The 16150-nt window shown below is 41.6% G+C and overlaps 1 protein-coding gene across 1 annotated transcript in view; it reads right to left on the reverse strand.

Annotated features, from left to right (window-relative positions):
- STX4 (syntaxin 4) overlaps positions 1 to 16150 on the reverse strand; it is a 499563-nt gene that overhangs the window by 384005 nt on the left and 99408 nt on the right. Inside the window, exon 3 of the mRNA XM_069651919.1 lies at positions 4315 to 4414. Coding sequence (XP_069508020.1) covers positions 4315 to 4414 — 100 coding nt within the window. The remainder of the gene's footprint in view (positions 1 to 4314; positions 4415 to 16150) is intronic.

Here is a 16150-nt window from a genome sequence, read left to right on the forward strand (position 1 = left end):
ACCAAAAGTTGCACTTTGAGGCAGGCAGACTTCATGCAGATCCTCATAACATGGGCATGACAGGACAGTCCTTAGAGCAACCACATCTCCCACCACATGCTTCGAAGTTGGTGGCCTTGGAATGTTGCCGTTACCCTTTTTTGATCTGTAATTTTCATAGAAGTCCAATTTCGTTCAGATTACCCACTTTACTAGACTGTGCCAAGCATGGTCTATGCTACCTGCCATCTTGTGAAGAAACCTGCAACTGGCCTACGAGAGACTCTGGCCTCTAAAAGGCTGTGCAGATGTGCGAAGGAAGAAAGAGCACCAGACAACTACACCTTTTGGAGATGCCGGAACATTGATCCTTCCCTACCTACGCAAGCATGATCAGTCACAGGGTCCGGAAGCAGATAAACAATCTTGATGTCCTGCCTTGCAACTGACCTAGATCCATTTCTCACATAAAAATGGCATCCGAAAGTCTGTATGCGACAATATCACATTAGTTTTTGGCAGCAACTTTGTGTTCTTCAGTAATATAAAAATGGAGCTCAAGTCATTCTTTGCCCTATCCAATTGAAAGAAAAGCAACCCAAACCTGCACGAAAAACAATCCAAAAAGTAAAATAAGCATTGCAAGAGAAAACAAGGTTTATTACATGCAAAAATGTCCGGGCAGGCCCGTAGAACCGAACTGACACGCAGCTCTCTATTTTTTCAAAGGGTTGCATCTTTTATAGGCTGATGAGCCATAAATAACAATACTAACAATCATGAGATACAGCATAATCCCTCCACCCTCATTTGCTGCCACCTATTTAACATGCTAATGTCCCCCTATAGTCCCTGGACAGATTCACCACATCTTATCTAAAACCATTCCCCTATACACGTGGTTCCCCTACATCGTCACTTGCAAATCCAGGTACAAGACTGGTGGCTTCCCCCGATTGATCTAGTCATGAATTAAGACCCTCACAGGATGTGCACCCCTCACAGTTCCAGATGCGATCAAAGTAAACTGGCGTGGCCAACTCTGCTGTGATAAAACAATAGGCCTTCTGATTAACCCGGACAGCACACACAAGCTGCACCCCCAATCTTGCACTTAATTTATTGGCATCACCTCTGCACCTCCCATCACAAATCACGGAACATTCCAGACACGGCTCCGCCCCCGCTCCGCCCCCACCCCCTTTTTTTCTCCTCCTAATTCCAGGTGCCCAGTAATAACGTGACTAAAGTACCGCTCTGGAGTCTGAATTTCATGGATTTATTTGCTTTTGGTTAAGTGTCTACTTGTAATTCATATGGGAGGGCAGTAGTGCTCTAAATCTTTGCCTTGCCCATTGGCATCACAAATCCTTATACCCTATTCTCATGAATTCGTCCTTCAACGGGCGCACCCCTACCAATTATCACTGCAGCTCACATTTTGTTTCCACCCTATTCAGGTTCTGCAGCTGGATACAATTAGCAGTTATCTGCACAAATGGAGCCTCTGACCTCAGCTTCTCTCCTGGGGACTGTAAAGGGGATTTTCTTTTGTTTTTGGAGCCGAGCTACACAGCCCCATCTCCACACCCGGGCCTGCATTCTACTGTTTTAAAGTGTACGAGGCCTTCGATACTTCTGCCATGTTAACACGCTGACCTCGCTTCTACCACAATACCATTCTGACCCCATCTTTCAACCGCTTCTACTCTTTCCGTACCTCACTGCCATTCATAACTTAAAATGCATCAACTAAACACTGCGCTATAATACTGCTCTAACTAGAACCTCTGCAACCGCAACAGTAGTATATTTGTTGCTCTTTCTGTGTTGCTATATGTAAGCATCTAATATGGGTCAAACCCAACTAAAAACAATAAACGCACCTTCTACTGCGCAACCCTCAGTCTATTGCCACAATATTTGGTGCAAATACATTTTCCTATATTAACCTTTTTACCTGGCAGTGATGCTAAACGTACAACCCAACACCTTGTTGTGCAGAACAGACGCAAGGCTGACCCCGACCAAATTCCCAAGGTAGGCCAACATGGCAGGCCCCATCGGTTTCCCCTTCTTTTTGGTTATACTAAGTGGGCAAAACTATCCGTCAACAACTTTATCTAAAAAGGACCCACAATTGTGGATTGGATTATACATACCTCAATTTCTAGACTGACAGATAACCTGAAATACGGCTGCCTTCTCAATTACTACCTCTTCTCAAAAATCAAGGATATTAGTGATTAGCACATAAGGCAGGTCATCATTTAAAACTAACCCTTACCTCTAGACAAGCATGCACGATTATCTCCATAACTTAGAATGTAGTATACAAATTTACACCATAACCAGCATTTTATATTTTCACAGAATCAGAACAAGAAATGCTACACATTCTTTGAAGTACTAAAGAGTTAGGGCCTGATTCGATTAATGGAAGTGTTTTATATAAGTGTTTCCCATAGGAAAACGTTCCATGAATCAGGCCCATAGCCGGTACACCTAATTGTAAGCCACAACATTTTGTATTTTTCTACTCTGCGTGAGAGTGGTTCCTGGAAGTGTAGTTGTACATGAAAGAACAGTAGGTATGGGGGCACAGAGTGACAGCAGGTGTACTATGAGCAGGTAGTCAGGTGCCATGGATCCATGGCATTGGGATCAGACTCCTGCTCTTCAGCAGACTACAGAGATGCCAATTCCCTTCTGCATGAGTAATAAGCAACCCAAGATACATGTTCTTTTTTGGCCTCATCAACTAGTTGCAGCATAGTGCACTAGGGTCAGCAAGCCAGGGATCCAGATTTGGGAATACCCGTGCCAATACAGGTTCCTTGATCACTGGACTCAGCCTATAGTTGCTTGCGCTCCAATACAGAGTTGAATGCGCCCCACCCTTCTGGCTGTACTTAGTGGCGGGTCAAACCTGTCTTGCAAATGATGTTCCCCTTCAGTAATAGCAAACACAAAGCAACAAATGATGGAATGGAAAACTGGCTAGTGGAATTCTCAGTGTTAAAGATTCATAAGCTTTTCAACTATCACTATTTGGTATTCATCAAAGGCCCAAACATTAGAAAGTAACGGTTGCTTTAGGCCCATACTGATGAGTTATAAGGCCACTGAAGGTCGCTGGTTGCAACACTAACAAGATAAGTTAACATACCTGCTGTAGGCATCTCACTTTACCATACAGGTCACAGGCCAGGATACACAGGAAGGACTCGAAACATGGTCCCAAATTGTGTGTTCTTTGGCAAATCGTGTATTTCTTCCTTCCCCTCACAGTCAAATAGTGTGTTATAGGGCAAATTACTATCTTCAAAACCTCTGCTCCGACACCTGCTGAAGCTGGCTACATGTTAGCAGAAAACCGCTGTATAATGTATACAGGACCCAAATATGCTGACCATTACTCAGCCCACCTCGCTACCAAATGTGGTGTAGTGGGGATGTTGTCAGCTTCACCACTTGACCAATGTGCAATCTTGATTATATTCCTATCTTCCAGAATACATTTTATTATCAGGAACAGATCACTTTGCTTTGGATGTGTGAATGTATGCTTAATATTTTGCGAATTCAAAGTTAAACCAAGTGTGACAAAGTTACATTGGCGGGGCATATGCAGGGGCTGGAAAGACTGATGGAGGAGTCCTCGTGAAATGTATGCATAAGATGATGTTAAAAGCAACTGAGCATGCACGGTCACCAACATCATCCAAATTTAATAGCATTTGCAGGAGTTCATTAGGTATAGTAAGAGGAGTCACTGTTGGAACGTTTAGCCATGAGGTGGATGCAACAGTGGATAGTGAAATGAGGAAGGTTGCCAGAAACGGATGCAAGAAAGACCTAATGTAGGAGAGGCACTTGGACCTCAAAAAAGCGAGCCACAAAATAAAATGATGCTATTCTTGGTTGACAATGGACGAAATTGCACAACACTGGCAATGGATCACTGAACAAGAATGGCTTAAAATGTTTTTAATCAGCATTTCATGACCACCTGTAAACAAGCAGCCAATGGATGGAAACAGGACTTACATAGGCTAACAATGTTAAGGGCTGAAAGTTCACAGGACAGTGTTGTACAGTATGAACTTCTCTTTAAAGTTAATTTGCAAGAACTTTCCAGGTGCCCATGAAGCCTTTACAGACAAGTTATGCCTTATACAGTACATAGTTTAGCAAGTGCTTCAAGGTCCGATACAATGGTGTGTGTAGCATGTCTACGTAGCTCTGTTAAGTCAAAGGATAGAAAGTGCAGCGAAATGGAAGACGAGAAAAATCGGTGTGCTCCTAATGCTGAATTATAGTTTACAAACTCACTTTCGTCTGGAAGCGGAGTCCCCAAGATCGTATTCTGCATGACTTCCAGATCCCGAACTTTCTCATTGAGGTTATGCAGCCTTTGGCGCACATCTCTAGCCTGCAGAGGAGAAGGAAGCCATCAGGTGGATATGAAAGCAAGGGAAACAAGAAACTGACAACATGCCACAAAACTGCAAACTTAATTTGAAGCCTATCACTCTTCAGACCATTACATAGCCAGGCCAGGCCAGGAAGGGAAGGAAAACAAGTAGCAGTCTAGTAGGTTTGTAGACAGACCATTAGCCTCGGGTGCCTTACATCCCTCTTTCCCTTTGATCGTGACTTTAATCTCATCTTCTGTAGTAGGCACCTCCACAAAGGTCCAACACCTCCTGCAGAAGCTCAAAAATGGAAATACCAGCCAGATGTTCCCATAGCACACATTCACTTTTCGCCTCATTAGACCTATTTAAAACACAAAAAATGAACAATGTCTCTGTCTTATGTTTCCAGTCACATCCCGAATCCCAGATACAGACCGGTTAATGTTCGGGTTTGCAATCTGCTGGTCAACAGTTAGCTTTGTCGTACTATTTTCACCCAACAAGCAGAATGAAGACTTGGCTTCAGTGACTAACAACCTTAACACTCACTGCCCCGATATTTCACGTTTCCTTATGTACCCTTTGCAACTTCACAACATCCTCTAGCAAGGTCTCGATATACATAACAAAAAGGTGTTTGTATGTGGCGTTCTTGGGGACGCAACTCCTCATGAACAGTGAGGTCTGGTGTCATGAATTTTGCATGGAATATTCTGCATTTCATTGCCGAATTAATGCAACTATTTCTGGCTCGACAGGTCATCCTGTTCCCGAGATAATTCATCTTTTTTGTTTTCAGCTTTGTTTTTCGGCATTGCGTTTTGTGGTGTTACAGCGCAATCTACAAGTCTTTTGTGGAAAGTGCTCATCGTCACACATCGAAGCTGAAATGATCAACATTCTGAATCAGAATTCATGCTGCTAAAAAACAAAGCAACGGAATAGCTGAAGAAACTGAAACATGACTTGCCGTGAAGAGAATTAGTGCTGCTGAACAACAAAAGATCAAACTGCTGAAGAAACTGACGTGAGACTTACAGATCAGAGATTTAAAAATCTGAGAATTGAAATCCCAGATGAAGCCGGGTAGTTAAGCTAATAAAACATAATCCAGGAATAATAAGGCTCCTTCTAATAGCCTTAAATAAAAACCATCCTACACAGGCACCATGGATACCATGCCAGTATTGTTTTCTTTGACAAAATGCATCGTTTTATGCCATTTCTTCTATCCTCATCTTTCCTGGAGGCATTTTAAGTGGTAACCCATCAAACATATCAGTCAGACCAGGGCACACAATATATTTCTGCAACAGGATGGAGGAATATAGTGTCAAAGTTGGACTCTTAAACATGTGAAATGCAGTAAAAAAACTAATTTCTTCCCTTTCATGCATTTCTCACCATGCATCACACAAGCACACCTCCGCAGTCGCTCTGCTAAATAATACCAAATCACGTTCCTGTGTGGATATACACCCCTAAATTCCTTGCATAATACACAGTTGAAGGACACACCCATTCTCCAATTAAGATACTAGACACACCTGGCAATCCCTCGCTGCCTTTATCGAGAATTCCCCATTTCTCCCATAGTGGGTTTCTTGCACCCGACACCTCCCCCGTCACCCCTCACCCCAGAACTGCCAATCTATCTTGTTTAAAACCTGTATGAAGCATTGAGTATTTTGGTGGACTGTTTAGACCAGACATTTAGCAAGCCAACACACGCACATCTCTTGAACACAGTGCCAGATACAGATATACGATTCAAGCAGTATATAATACTAAAAGCAATAAATTCAACCTACACATCTTTCACACTCCAATACAAACATTACAGTGATTAAGTTCAGGCAGTAAAGAACTACAGCCAAAATCTATAGGTGCCCACAGTCCGCCCTCATTGCTTTCAAACAGTATACAATTGGTGTGTTCATTCTTTAGTCTAATGGGTCTAATGGGTCATCTTTCCCATCCATAGGCTTGGTAGGATGACCAGGGAAGGAGCAACTCCCTTGCTTGTGGCATCAGTGCTCCAGATAAGATTTTGAGTTGGGAGTATTTTACTCCCCATTTTTAAACTTTGAGAGTAAATGTGATTGCAAGAGAGTAAAATGTATGTGACAGCCAGCCAACGTGTGCAAAAACTGTATGGAAATCATTACAATGCGGCAGCTTTCTGCATCGTGGCAGAATACACCTTTCATCATTTCTCTAAGGTCTGGCCATTTGATCTCTCCTGCATATATTTAAATGTTCAAAACACAAAAATGTAGACAATTACATAGTAAAGCAAGCATATATTGTATTGTGTGTTTTGAGGTTTGATAGCAGAATTGTCTTCCGATGTTTAATGAAAGGCTTCATTTCCTGGAGCCATTACTACCTAATGGTATACCAATGTTATGCTACAACAGTGCAAAGAGGTAAAGACTCTGCTAAATTCTATATCTAATATCATGGTTCAATGGTTATCTATAAAGTGCTTTTGGCAAAATGCTGTACATTGAACATATTTATCACAATTTTCAGAAAACCGAAGTTGGTACTCCTTTATCGACCTTGCCCGGATTCGAACCTGCAACCTACAGATCACAGCAAAGAGTGCTCAACCAGCTGAGCTATCTGATTGGCTAACATCCTTCATAGGTCGGTTAACTGAGTATCGACTGAGGTATAATAATCACAGTGGTTAGATGTTTGACCAACCATGTATGAAGCACTACATAAGTTAAACACATATCTGGATTATCAGAGGGACTGGTTTTGCAGAGTTTCTATTTCAATTACAAATGTAATCATTTTGAACAGCACTTGCACTTCCTGGATAGTCAGGTTTTGGATGTTTTAAATGTCTTGAAGATTTGAGAGGCTAGAACACCTGTGATTGGTGTGATGAAAATCACTCACCCTTGAACAAAGCCTCTGCTGCCACTGACCCTTTATAGTAATGTACCCCATTGATTGCAAGGTTGAATGGATGTAAACTAAACCATGCATAGTCATCATTTTACACACTTTTTATAATTACAGTGTAAATTAAATGATAAGTGTTAAAATGATCTGCCTCTGAATGATTATGCACACAGCAGAGGAACTCTAAAAAAATACAATTGTGCAATACTGGTTTGCTTGTACTGGAGAAGAAATAAAAAGTATAATTTGTTACAAAATCTGAATTCTCAATCGCAACTTAGTTTTCCATTTTATTAATTTCAGAATCCTAAAATGCTAGGAAAATAAATATGCACAGTGATTCGGTTTGCTCCATCAGCATCAACAAAGCAGAAGCTGAACGGCAAGAACCCATTCCTTTTATCATTGTGTGCAGTTTCTTTTTTTGAAAGGCTTCAGAGAAATACATTCTGTTTCAGAGGCGTTTATCCATGGCTTGCACTTACATCCATGTAGATAAACATCAAAAGAAGCGTTCTGGTTTCCATCAAGTAACCTGACCTTTGCACTGCCCTCTGCTCTAAACTTGTGTGTAAATGTACACAGGGAAATAAAAAACCTGCCGTATTTACAAGATTTTCATACGTAAAAAGGCCTGTTACGCTCCTTATCTGCAGGCCTGCATGGCATATTCAAGATGGTCTCAAATCTGATGGAGTCTGCAGTATATCCCAAGCCTCATGCCAAATACGGACCATCTGCATTCCAGACCTGCCAATATAGCCACCATATTCAGTTCAGTCTTGACATCTTCGGAATACCCCGATCCAACCTTCCGGGGTTGGGTCCCGTATGATTTCCAAACCATAGCAATACTACATTTAGCCAGGCTCAACCCCAAATGGATCACTTGGTTGAGCCGTTTACTTCTCTTGGCTTTCCTTTTCCATAATATGCCCAGAGGCCGATTTTAAGAGACGCCTGTACCTGCAACCCAGTAACCTCATTTAGTTGGTTAACTACTTGGTCCCAGAATTCCCCAATCTCATCACAGCTCCACCACATCTGCAAGACCGTTCCAACCTCCTTTTTGCACCACCAGCAGCCCTGGAGACCTCAGTGACATCTTTCCTATTCCAACCACAGTGATACACACGCTTAGTGCTCTTACACTGTACCCACTGAAGTCTAGCGTTTGAGACCGGCTTGTTTGTTTGTTTGTTTGTTTATTTATTTATTGTGCGCACCAGACCCTAGGGTAGCAGGGCGCAAGAGAACAAGGAGGTTTACAGCTTAGTTAACGTTTACAGGTTACAGATTAGTTAACGTTACAGGTTACAGGCATAGTGGACATTTCGAATCTGCAGGGTAGGGCAAGTGCAAGTGCAGATAAGGCGTAGCTAAACAGTCAAATCTATGGCGATCAAACAGTAAAAGCAGGTTAGTACAAACATTATAAGAAGACGTTACGTATAAAGTGACATACGCTATGTCGCATTCTCAATAAGCCATTTTATGGTGTTCTTTCTGAAGTTATTGAAGGTTTGGTCAGATCTGAGTGCAAGGGGTAGGGAGTTCCATAACTGTGCTGCCTTAACTGGGAAGCTGGAACCTCCAATGGTGGCTAGTTTGAATCTGGGCACTAGGAGGCAGTTGGGGCTGGCTGTCCTTGTGAGTCTCGTTGGATTTTTCCTGTTGAAGCGTTCTGAGAGGTATCGGGGAGCTTTGTTGTTTAGGCATTTGTGGATAAGGGACGCAGATTTAAGGTTGATTTTTTCTTGGGTGGAAAGCCATTTGTGTTTTCGTCTTATTTCTGAAATGTGTGCACTTCTGGGGATACTTAGGGCCGCTCTAAGTGCATTGTTTTGGAGCACTTGGATTCTGTGGATGATTTGTTTGGTAGTCCCTATGTAGAGGGCGTTGCAATAATCTAATTTCGATAAAATGAGGGCTCTAGCTAGAATAAGACAGCTGTCCTCTGAAAGGAATGGTTTCCCAGCTCGTATTAACTTGCATGTATAGGCAGTGGATGATGACAGTGAGTTCACCTGTTTGGTGAAAGATAGTGTCGCATCAAGGTAAAAACCTAGGGTTTTTACTTCTCTGGCGACCTTGATAGTGTTGCCATCGATGATGAAGGCGGAGTAGTTTTGGTTAAGTTTGGAGATACGGGCTGCCGTGCCCAGGATGATGAGCTCTGTTTTGTCATCGTTCAAGCATAGGCCATGGTTGGCCATCCATGCCTGAACGATGCTATAGACTCTATTCACCAGAGCCAGATCTTCGACGTAATCCCCAGTAAGTGGTAAGAGAATCTGAGTATCATCTGCATAGTTAGTGTAGGTGATACCCAGATTATCAAGATCGTCAGAGTGGCTTGGTGAAGATGTTATAGAGTGTCGGCGAGACGCAGGATCCCTGGGGCACTCCGCAGGTGATTGGGATAGGGTCTGCTGCCGCTGCGGGGGAGAACACCCTCATAGTCCTGTCACTAAGAAATGATTGAATCCAGACTATAGCCTCCTCTGAGAAGTGGGCTTCAATACTCGCACAAGGAACGCCATCAGAATATTACAGAAACCTCTTAAATCTGTCGCTCACAACAGGGACTGTACCAAAATCGTTCAAATCAGCATTTATTAAGCCACTTTTTTAAAAAAAACTCAATTGGCGACGTGGAAGACCTCTCCAACTACTGACCGATTTCAAACATTCCCTACCCGGCAAAACTCCTAGAAACATACGTATACAAATTAACCCAAGAACGTGTAGAAAAACACCAGTTGCTAGACCAAGCACAAGTCGGCTTCAGACCCGCAAGAGGAACAGAAACGGTAATGCTATCCATCTGGGATGACCTAAAAACATATGCAGAATCCAACACAACCTCAGCTCTGATTCTGCTCGACCTCTCGGCAGCCTTCGACACAGTAAGCCATGACACCCTAAGCAAAAGATTAGAAGATATAGGTATAACTGACATGGCACTACTAAATCATTCCCACCAGACAAAACAGAAACTGTATGGATCCTCACGATCACCACTATACTTCAACATCGACCAGACTCCATTAATCAGGATCTTCAAAAAATACATTACATGTTACAACTACGGAGACAATACTGAATTCATCTACACAATCAAAGATACACACGCTGATCACTCAACCATAGGAGAATGTCTAAAAGAAATCTTTGACTGGATGAATGCCAACAACTTAAAAATCAACCCAGGAAAGGAAGAAATCCTGATTATATCAAAAAACCAAGAGACCACCACCTACATTCCCTTGCTGACAGAAATGGGAACCACACCATCTAAGGTAATAAAAAACCTGGAAGTCCTAATGGACAACGCTCTAACCTTAGAACCACAAGTAAACAGAAGAAATGCTTCCTTCTCCTTCACACAACAAAAGTATCCTACCTTTCCTCTCCTTCACCCACAAAACACTGACAATCATCGCCCTCATCATGTCAATAATTGACTACGCAAACAGCCTCTACCTCGGGATGCCGACATACCTCCTGAAGAAATTACAATGCATCCAAAATGCAGCAGCTAGACGACTCCTCAAACTATCCAGAAGAGACCACATCACACCAGTGCTAAGAATACTACATTGGCTCCCAATCAATCATTGTATCACGTTCAAAACAATGTTCATAACACACAGGGCAATCAGCAGACAGGGAGCAGAATTCCTACAAAAAAGAAACAATCTACAAGCCAATAAGACTCCTCAGATCAAGCAATGAAACACGCCTGGAACCAAAACCATATATCAAGAAAGAACTAGGGGGCGCCTCTTACTCCCACCTAGCCACAAAACTTGGAACAACCTCCTAAAAGAAATAAACACCAAAGACCAAATCAATTAAGAAAACTTCTAAAAACCTGGGGCTCTTCAACACCTCAGAACCAAATTGAAACAGCTACAACAATCAAACAGGAAACACAAAGAACAGACAGATAGAATATATGATGGTACAGACAACACACAGGACCGACCAAGGGAAACTCCTACAAGAACCAGAGCGGAACAGAACACAAGCGACAACCCCATGATGACAGAAAAATAGCATACATGCCCAACACTACCAACAACCTTACCCAGTCAGAAAGGAAGTAGTGTACGGGCGTAGCTTGCAAGTAAATCAATCGGAATACACTAGGTTGCAGCAAAGAAACTGGGATGAATGGGCTGGCCGACTACAAAGATGGGAACACAAAAAGGAGCTGACTTAGCACAATGACAGAGAAAACCTTATGCTAAAACAATCACCGAAAGGAAACAACCTTCTCTAAATCACAAAGGAGACTGAATAGGAATGTGCATTTCTCCTAACAAGGCTACTAACCAACCCCCAAAAACTACAAAAAAAACCTCACCACCCCTCACACACCTCTCACACTCTAACCAAATACAATTACATCTCTTAAAGCCGCAGCAACCCACATGCACTTCACAACACAACCACCACCCCACACAACAACAAACTATGGCCTCAGAACCAAATACCGCACCAATATGCGCGGCGAACGGTGTTAACCGAACTGAAGCTGCCAACAGTACTTCACAGCTCCCATGCTCTTCTCCAAACTTTGTCCTATTAACACGCCTACCCTAACCCCCTTTTTGTTTCAGATCCACCAGAGTGCCAGGGGACCACTCCAGTGGTGATAATGCATAGTACAAATATCCTTTAACATAAACATAGAGTAGAGCCCTGCCCCACTGAGACGGATTCTTCCAAGTCACCCATTTATTCCACACAAGGGCCTTCTCTCATCCTTCCTAACCCCAGTCTCAGCAACAGAAATCCAATGTATGCGTTTACCCCCTTATATCTACCCTCACATCGTAACATTAATAACATTCTGGTATGGTCTAGCCAGGAATCACTCCCACAACTGACTTATATTGGCCATCAGTTTAGCAAAGAAAATTAAGTCAGATGCTTGCATGCAGAATAAGAGGGATATAAGAGGGTTAGGTCATCATAAATTCACCCTTCTAACCTTGTGGCCCATACGAAATATTGTCACATTTCCCCTTCCACTGGGAGCATATCCCAATCTACTGCTAGACCAACACATCTAAGAGAGAAAGGGCAACCTCGGACCCAGTAGTCTTGTTGCACGCCACCAAACTATCACGGTGGCCAATGGAGAGGGGAGGGACAAGAAAACTCTTGCGCACCCAGCAGCTCAAACAGCTGATGCAGCTTACACATATCCCGAAGTAAATGGGTGTTCTCATGTACGAGCGTGAACCGGTCAACCAAATGCTGTAATGTAGTATCCCAGTAATATATTTTAAAATTGGAGCCCCCTGTACCCCCCTCCCTCCCACCAGCGGGCAATTTTTTTTCTTTCCTTCTTCTTTATTTGGTTGGTTGATAAATCAACTTTTCAAATATAACAATAGAACGATTATTTAGGAACAATTGAGAACAATTTGCAATGCACAATATACATCGTACAATTAAAATTGCAAATGAAACATTTTAAAAACTTTTTTTTTTTTCACAGCTTTTGAACAGTTGCATATTTCAATATCCGTAACAATTCACGGGGTTCTGTATTCAAACCACATTTAAGTAGGTTTATAATAAATTTCAGTGTCCCCCGACAACACTATGTCCAAAAATTGTACAATTGCAATTCTAAGTCCCAGCTTGTTGCTTGAAAAGATTCTGTGCCAGATTTCATCAACAGTCAAAGGTACATATGTTCGCAGTTGCTTACTGAAGAGTTTCTTTCTTGTCACATCTAAAGCTGGGCAAACCACTATTAAATGTTTCAATGTATCACGACACATTTTGTCATGGCAGAAGCGACAATAATTTAAATCATCAGTGACCAAGCCCCTCCTAGCCATGATTTCCATTGTCGGATATGGGTTAAACCTGAAACACAGATATTGTTGCCTTATGTAAGGTGATGGAAATTTCAGTAAGTAATCAGACATTACCCGGAATCTTTTGCGACCAAATAGTTGAGTGTCAAAGTCCTTGTAAGTGCAACATTTGTCCCTGGTGCAGATCCAATCTTTTTGATACAATTTTAGTTTAGCTCGGTTTGGATTTGTCAAAAGCACAAGTATAGGTATAGAAGCATCAGATAGAGCATTCAAGACGCAGTTTCTCCAAGTGCGTGGAAAAAGATGGTTAGAATTCACAAGGTAGTATGCAACAGGACTCAAGATATTACGATGTTCCAGACCTAAAAGACATTTGCGTAGGAATGAACACATTTTCCATATTAATTGTACATGAAGTGTAATCAAACCAAGTTCATACCTTATGAGTGGCAATGGGGTACAGTTAGGAAGTTTTAGCAATGCTTTCCAAAATTTGGACTCTAGCATGTCCCATACTGATGAGCTATGTATTAGTTTAGTTTCAGCACCATACAATATTATAGGAACCACTTTTGCTTGATAGAATGACATAACATGGTGAATTGAGAATTTACCGAATTTGGACATTAGGATAGTTGCCTGTGATTTTAATGTTTGAAGCTTGTATGACAAAGAATCTATATATGATTTTTCTGAGATTTTGTTATAGATTGAAATGCCCAAATACTTATATTCAGAAACATTCTGCAATTCAACGTTTTGCAAATGCCACTTAAATGTTCTTTTACCGGCTGCTTTTGCATTTGTCAAACAGGTCACTACTTGTGTTTTTTCCAAATTGATGGTAAGATTGTTATTTAAAGAATAGGTGGATAAGGTATCAAGTAGATTTTGCAAACCTCGTGGAGTTGTTGATAAAAGAACTAAATCATCTGCATATACCATCCATGGGATGAGTTGTTGTCCCAGTTTTGGTGCATCAGTTAGTATGACAGAAACGGACTCGCCAAGATCTAAAATAAACTGGTTGAAAAGAAACGAGGCCAGGATGCAACCCTGCTTAAGGCCTCGAGCTGTATGAATAGGCACAGATAGCAATCCTTCTGTTGTCAATCTAACTTGTAGGGTGGTGTTAGTATGAAGAAGTTTAATTATTGCAAGAAGTGAAGGTGGACATTCATATCGCAGTAGTTTTTCTATACAAAAGACTGCGGTCAATAGAGTCGAATGCAACCCGAAAGTCTATGAATGCCAGATATAAGGGTTGATTTTGTGTAAAGCAGTGCGATCTTATCATGTTCAAGGCAAGTATGTTGGGGGTAATACCCAAACCAGAAACAAATCCTGCCTGGAAAGGATCCCTTCTTTGGTGATTGGTGGCCCAGGCATTAAGGTCTCCAAGTACAATGCGGTTGAAAATTTTACTGGGTGCATCCAGCAGTGCTATGGGCCTATAACTAGCAGGGTGAGTTCTGTCACCTTTCTTGAAAACTGGTAAGATTATGGAGTGGGTCCAGGTTTCTGGCAATGTTTGAGTCTGAATAATATTGTTGAACATGTTCCACAAAATGTCAGTCCAAATATCTGGATGCTGTTTCAAAGCAAAGTTGGACAAGCCATCGGGTCCTGGAACCCTAGAGGTGGTAGCTTTCTTTATGAAGTATGAGATGTCCTCTTTATCAAACTTCAAAACGAATGTATTTGTTTCCACAGATGCTAAATCATTAGATGAAATTTGCGGGAGCTCGTACAATTGGGTAAAATGTGTGACCCAAGCTTGATGTGGGACATTATTACATTGTAATGCAATTTGGTGTCCTGTTGAACTCTGGTTAATAGTCGCCCATATTTGGGCAGTGTTTTTCCCAGCAAGATTCCTTAGCATACAAGCACTATCATTTTGATATAGAGTGGCTTTCATGCTTCGCATCCAATTCCTATGTTTAGTTTTTAACTTTAGCAATAGGCCATTATTTTGTTCTGAAGCTGTTTTAAGAATTTGCCTTTTGCAGGATCTGTATAACTTTTTTGCAGATTGAATTTCTTTGTTGAACACATGCAAATGTACTGATTTTGGCTTTGCCTCATGTGATATTTTGCGTTGAAACAATTGCATCAAGTTGTGATAATCAACATGTTTTGTTTTCACCCCACTGGCTTCGAGTAGTTCCATTGCATAAAATTGATTAAACCGTTGTAAGGACGTTGCAGACCATCTTAATCTATTGCAGCCTGGGTTGATGTAAAGAAGGCCAGCTGCACATTGCGAATATGGACTTTCCACAATGTCTGATATAGTCCAATTAACAAATAGAATGTTGTGATCGCTTAAGTTAGTGTCTATGACTTTAAATTTGGTCACATTATTAATTAGGTTCTTGTTGACATATATATATATATATAATCAATTACTGCCGTGGATGTGCCTCTATGCCATGTGGGGTGAGGGGGAATGTCATCAGCAAAAGTACCATTTAACATTTGTAGACTTCGAGAATCAACAAAATGCAACCACAGATCCAATCTAGATTTGTCGTAGAAAGGTTCTAAACAATGTAAATTAAGGGCACCAGCCAGGATAACATGCGGCACCGGTTTATCAATACAGATTAAATCCAGTAAATGATTTAAATCTTTCATGAAAGCATGATCGGATATTCCTATCGGGTTCCAGTACATGTTAATTAGAACATAGCTGGAACCACCAGCGTTGAGCTTCACGGCTTGTAGAAAAGAGCTAGGAGAGAGCCAGTGTTCAGATGAAAATGAGGGAAGTTGTTTAATGGCGATAAGCAGGCCTGAGGTTGGTCTTCCCAATTCTTACTTAAGAGCGGGATTAAGATATAGATCGTAGTTATCCCAAATTGGGAGATCCACAAGCCATGTTTCCTGCATCATAATTATGTCGGCATTCGCAATGGCCAAATTGGGATTGTTAATGAGATGACGATGTCCTCTCGTGTTCCAACTGGCTAAGGTGACCAA

The sequence above is a fragment of the Ambystoma mexicanum genome, chromosome 3p, assembly GCF_040938575.1.
Source record: "Ambystoma mexicanum isolate Mex_15411 chromosome 3p, UKY_AmexF1_1, whole genome shotgun sequence".
In the NCBI taxonomy this organism is placed as follows: domain Eukaryota; kingdom Metazoa; phylum Chordata; class Amphibia; order Caudata; family Ambystomatidae; genus Ambystoma; species Ambystoma mexicanum.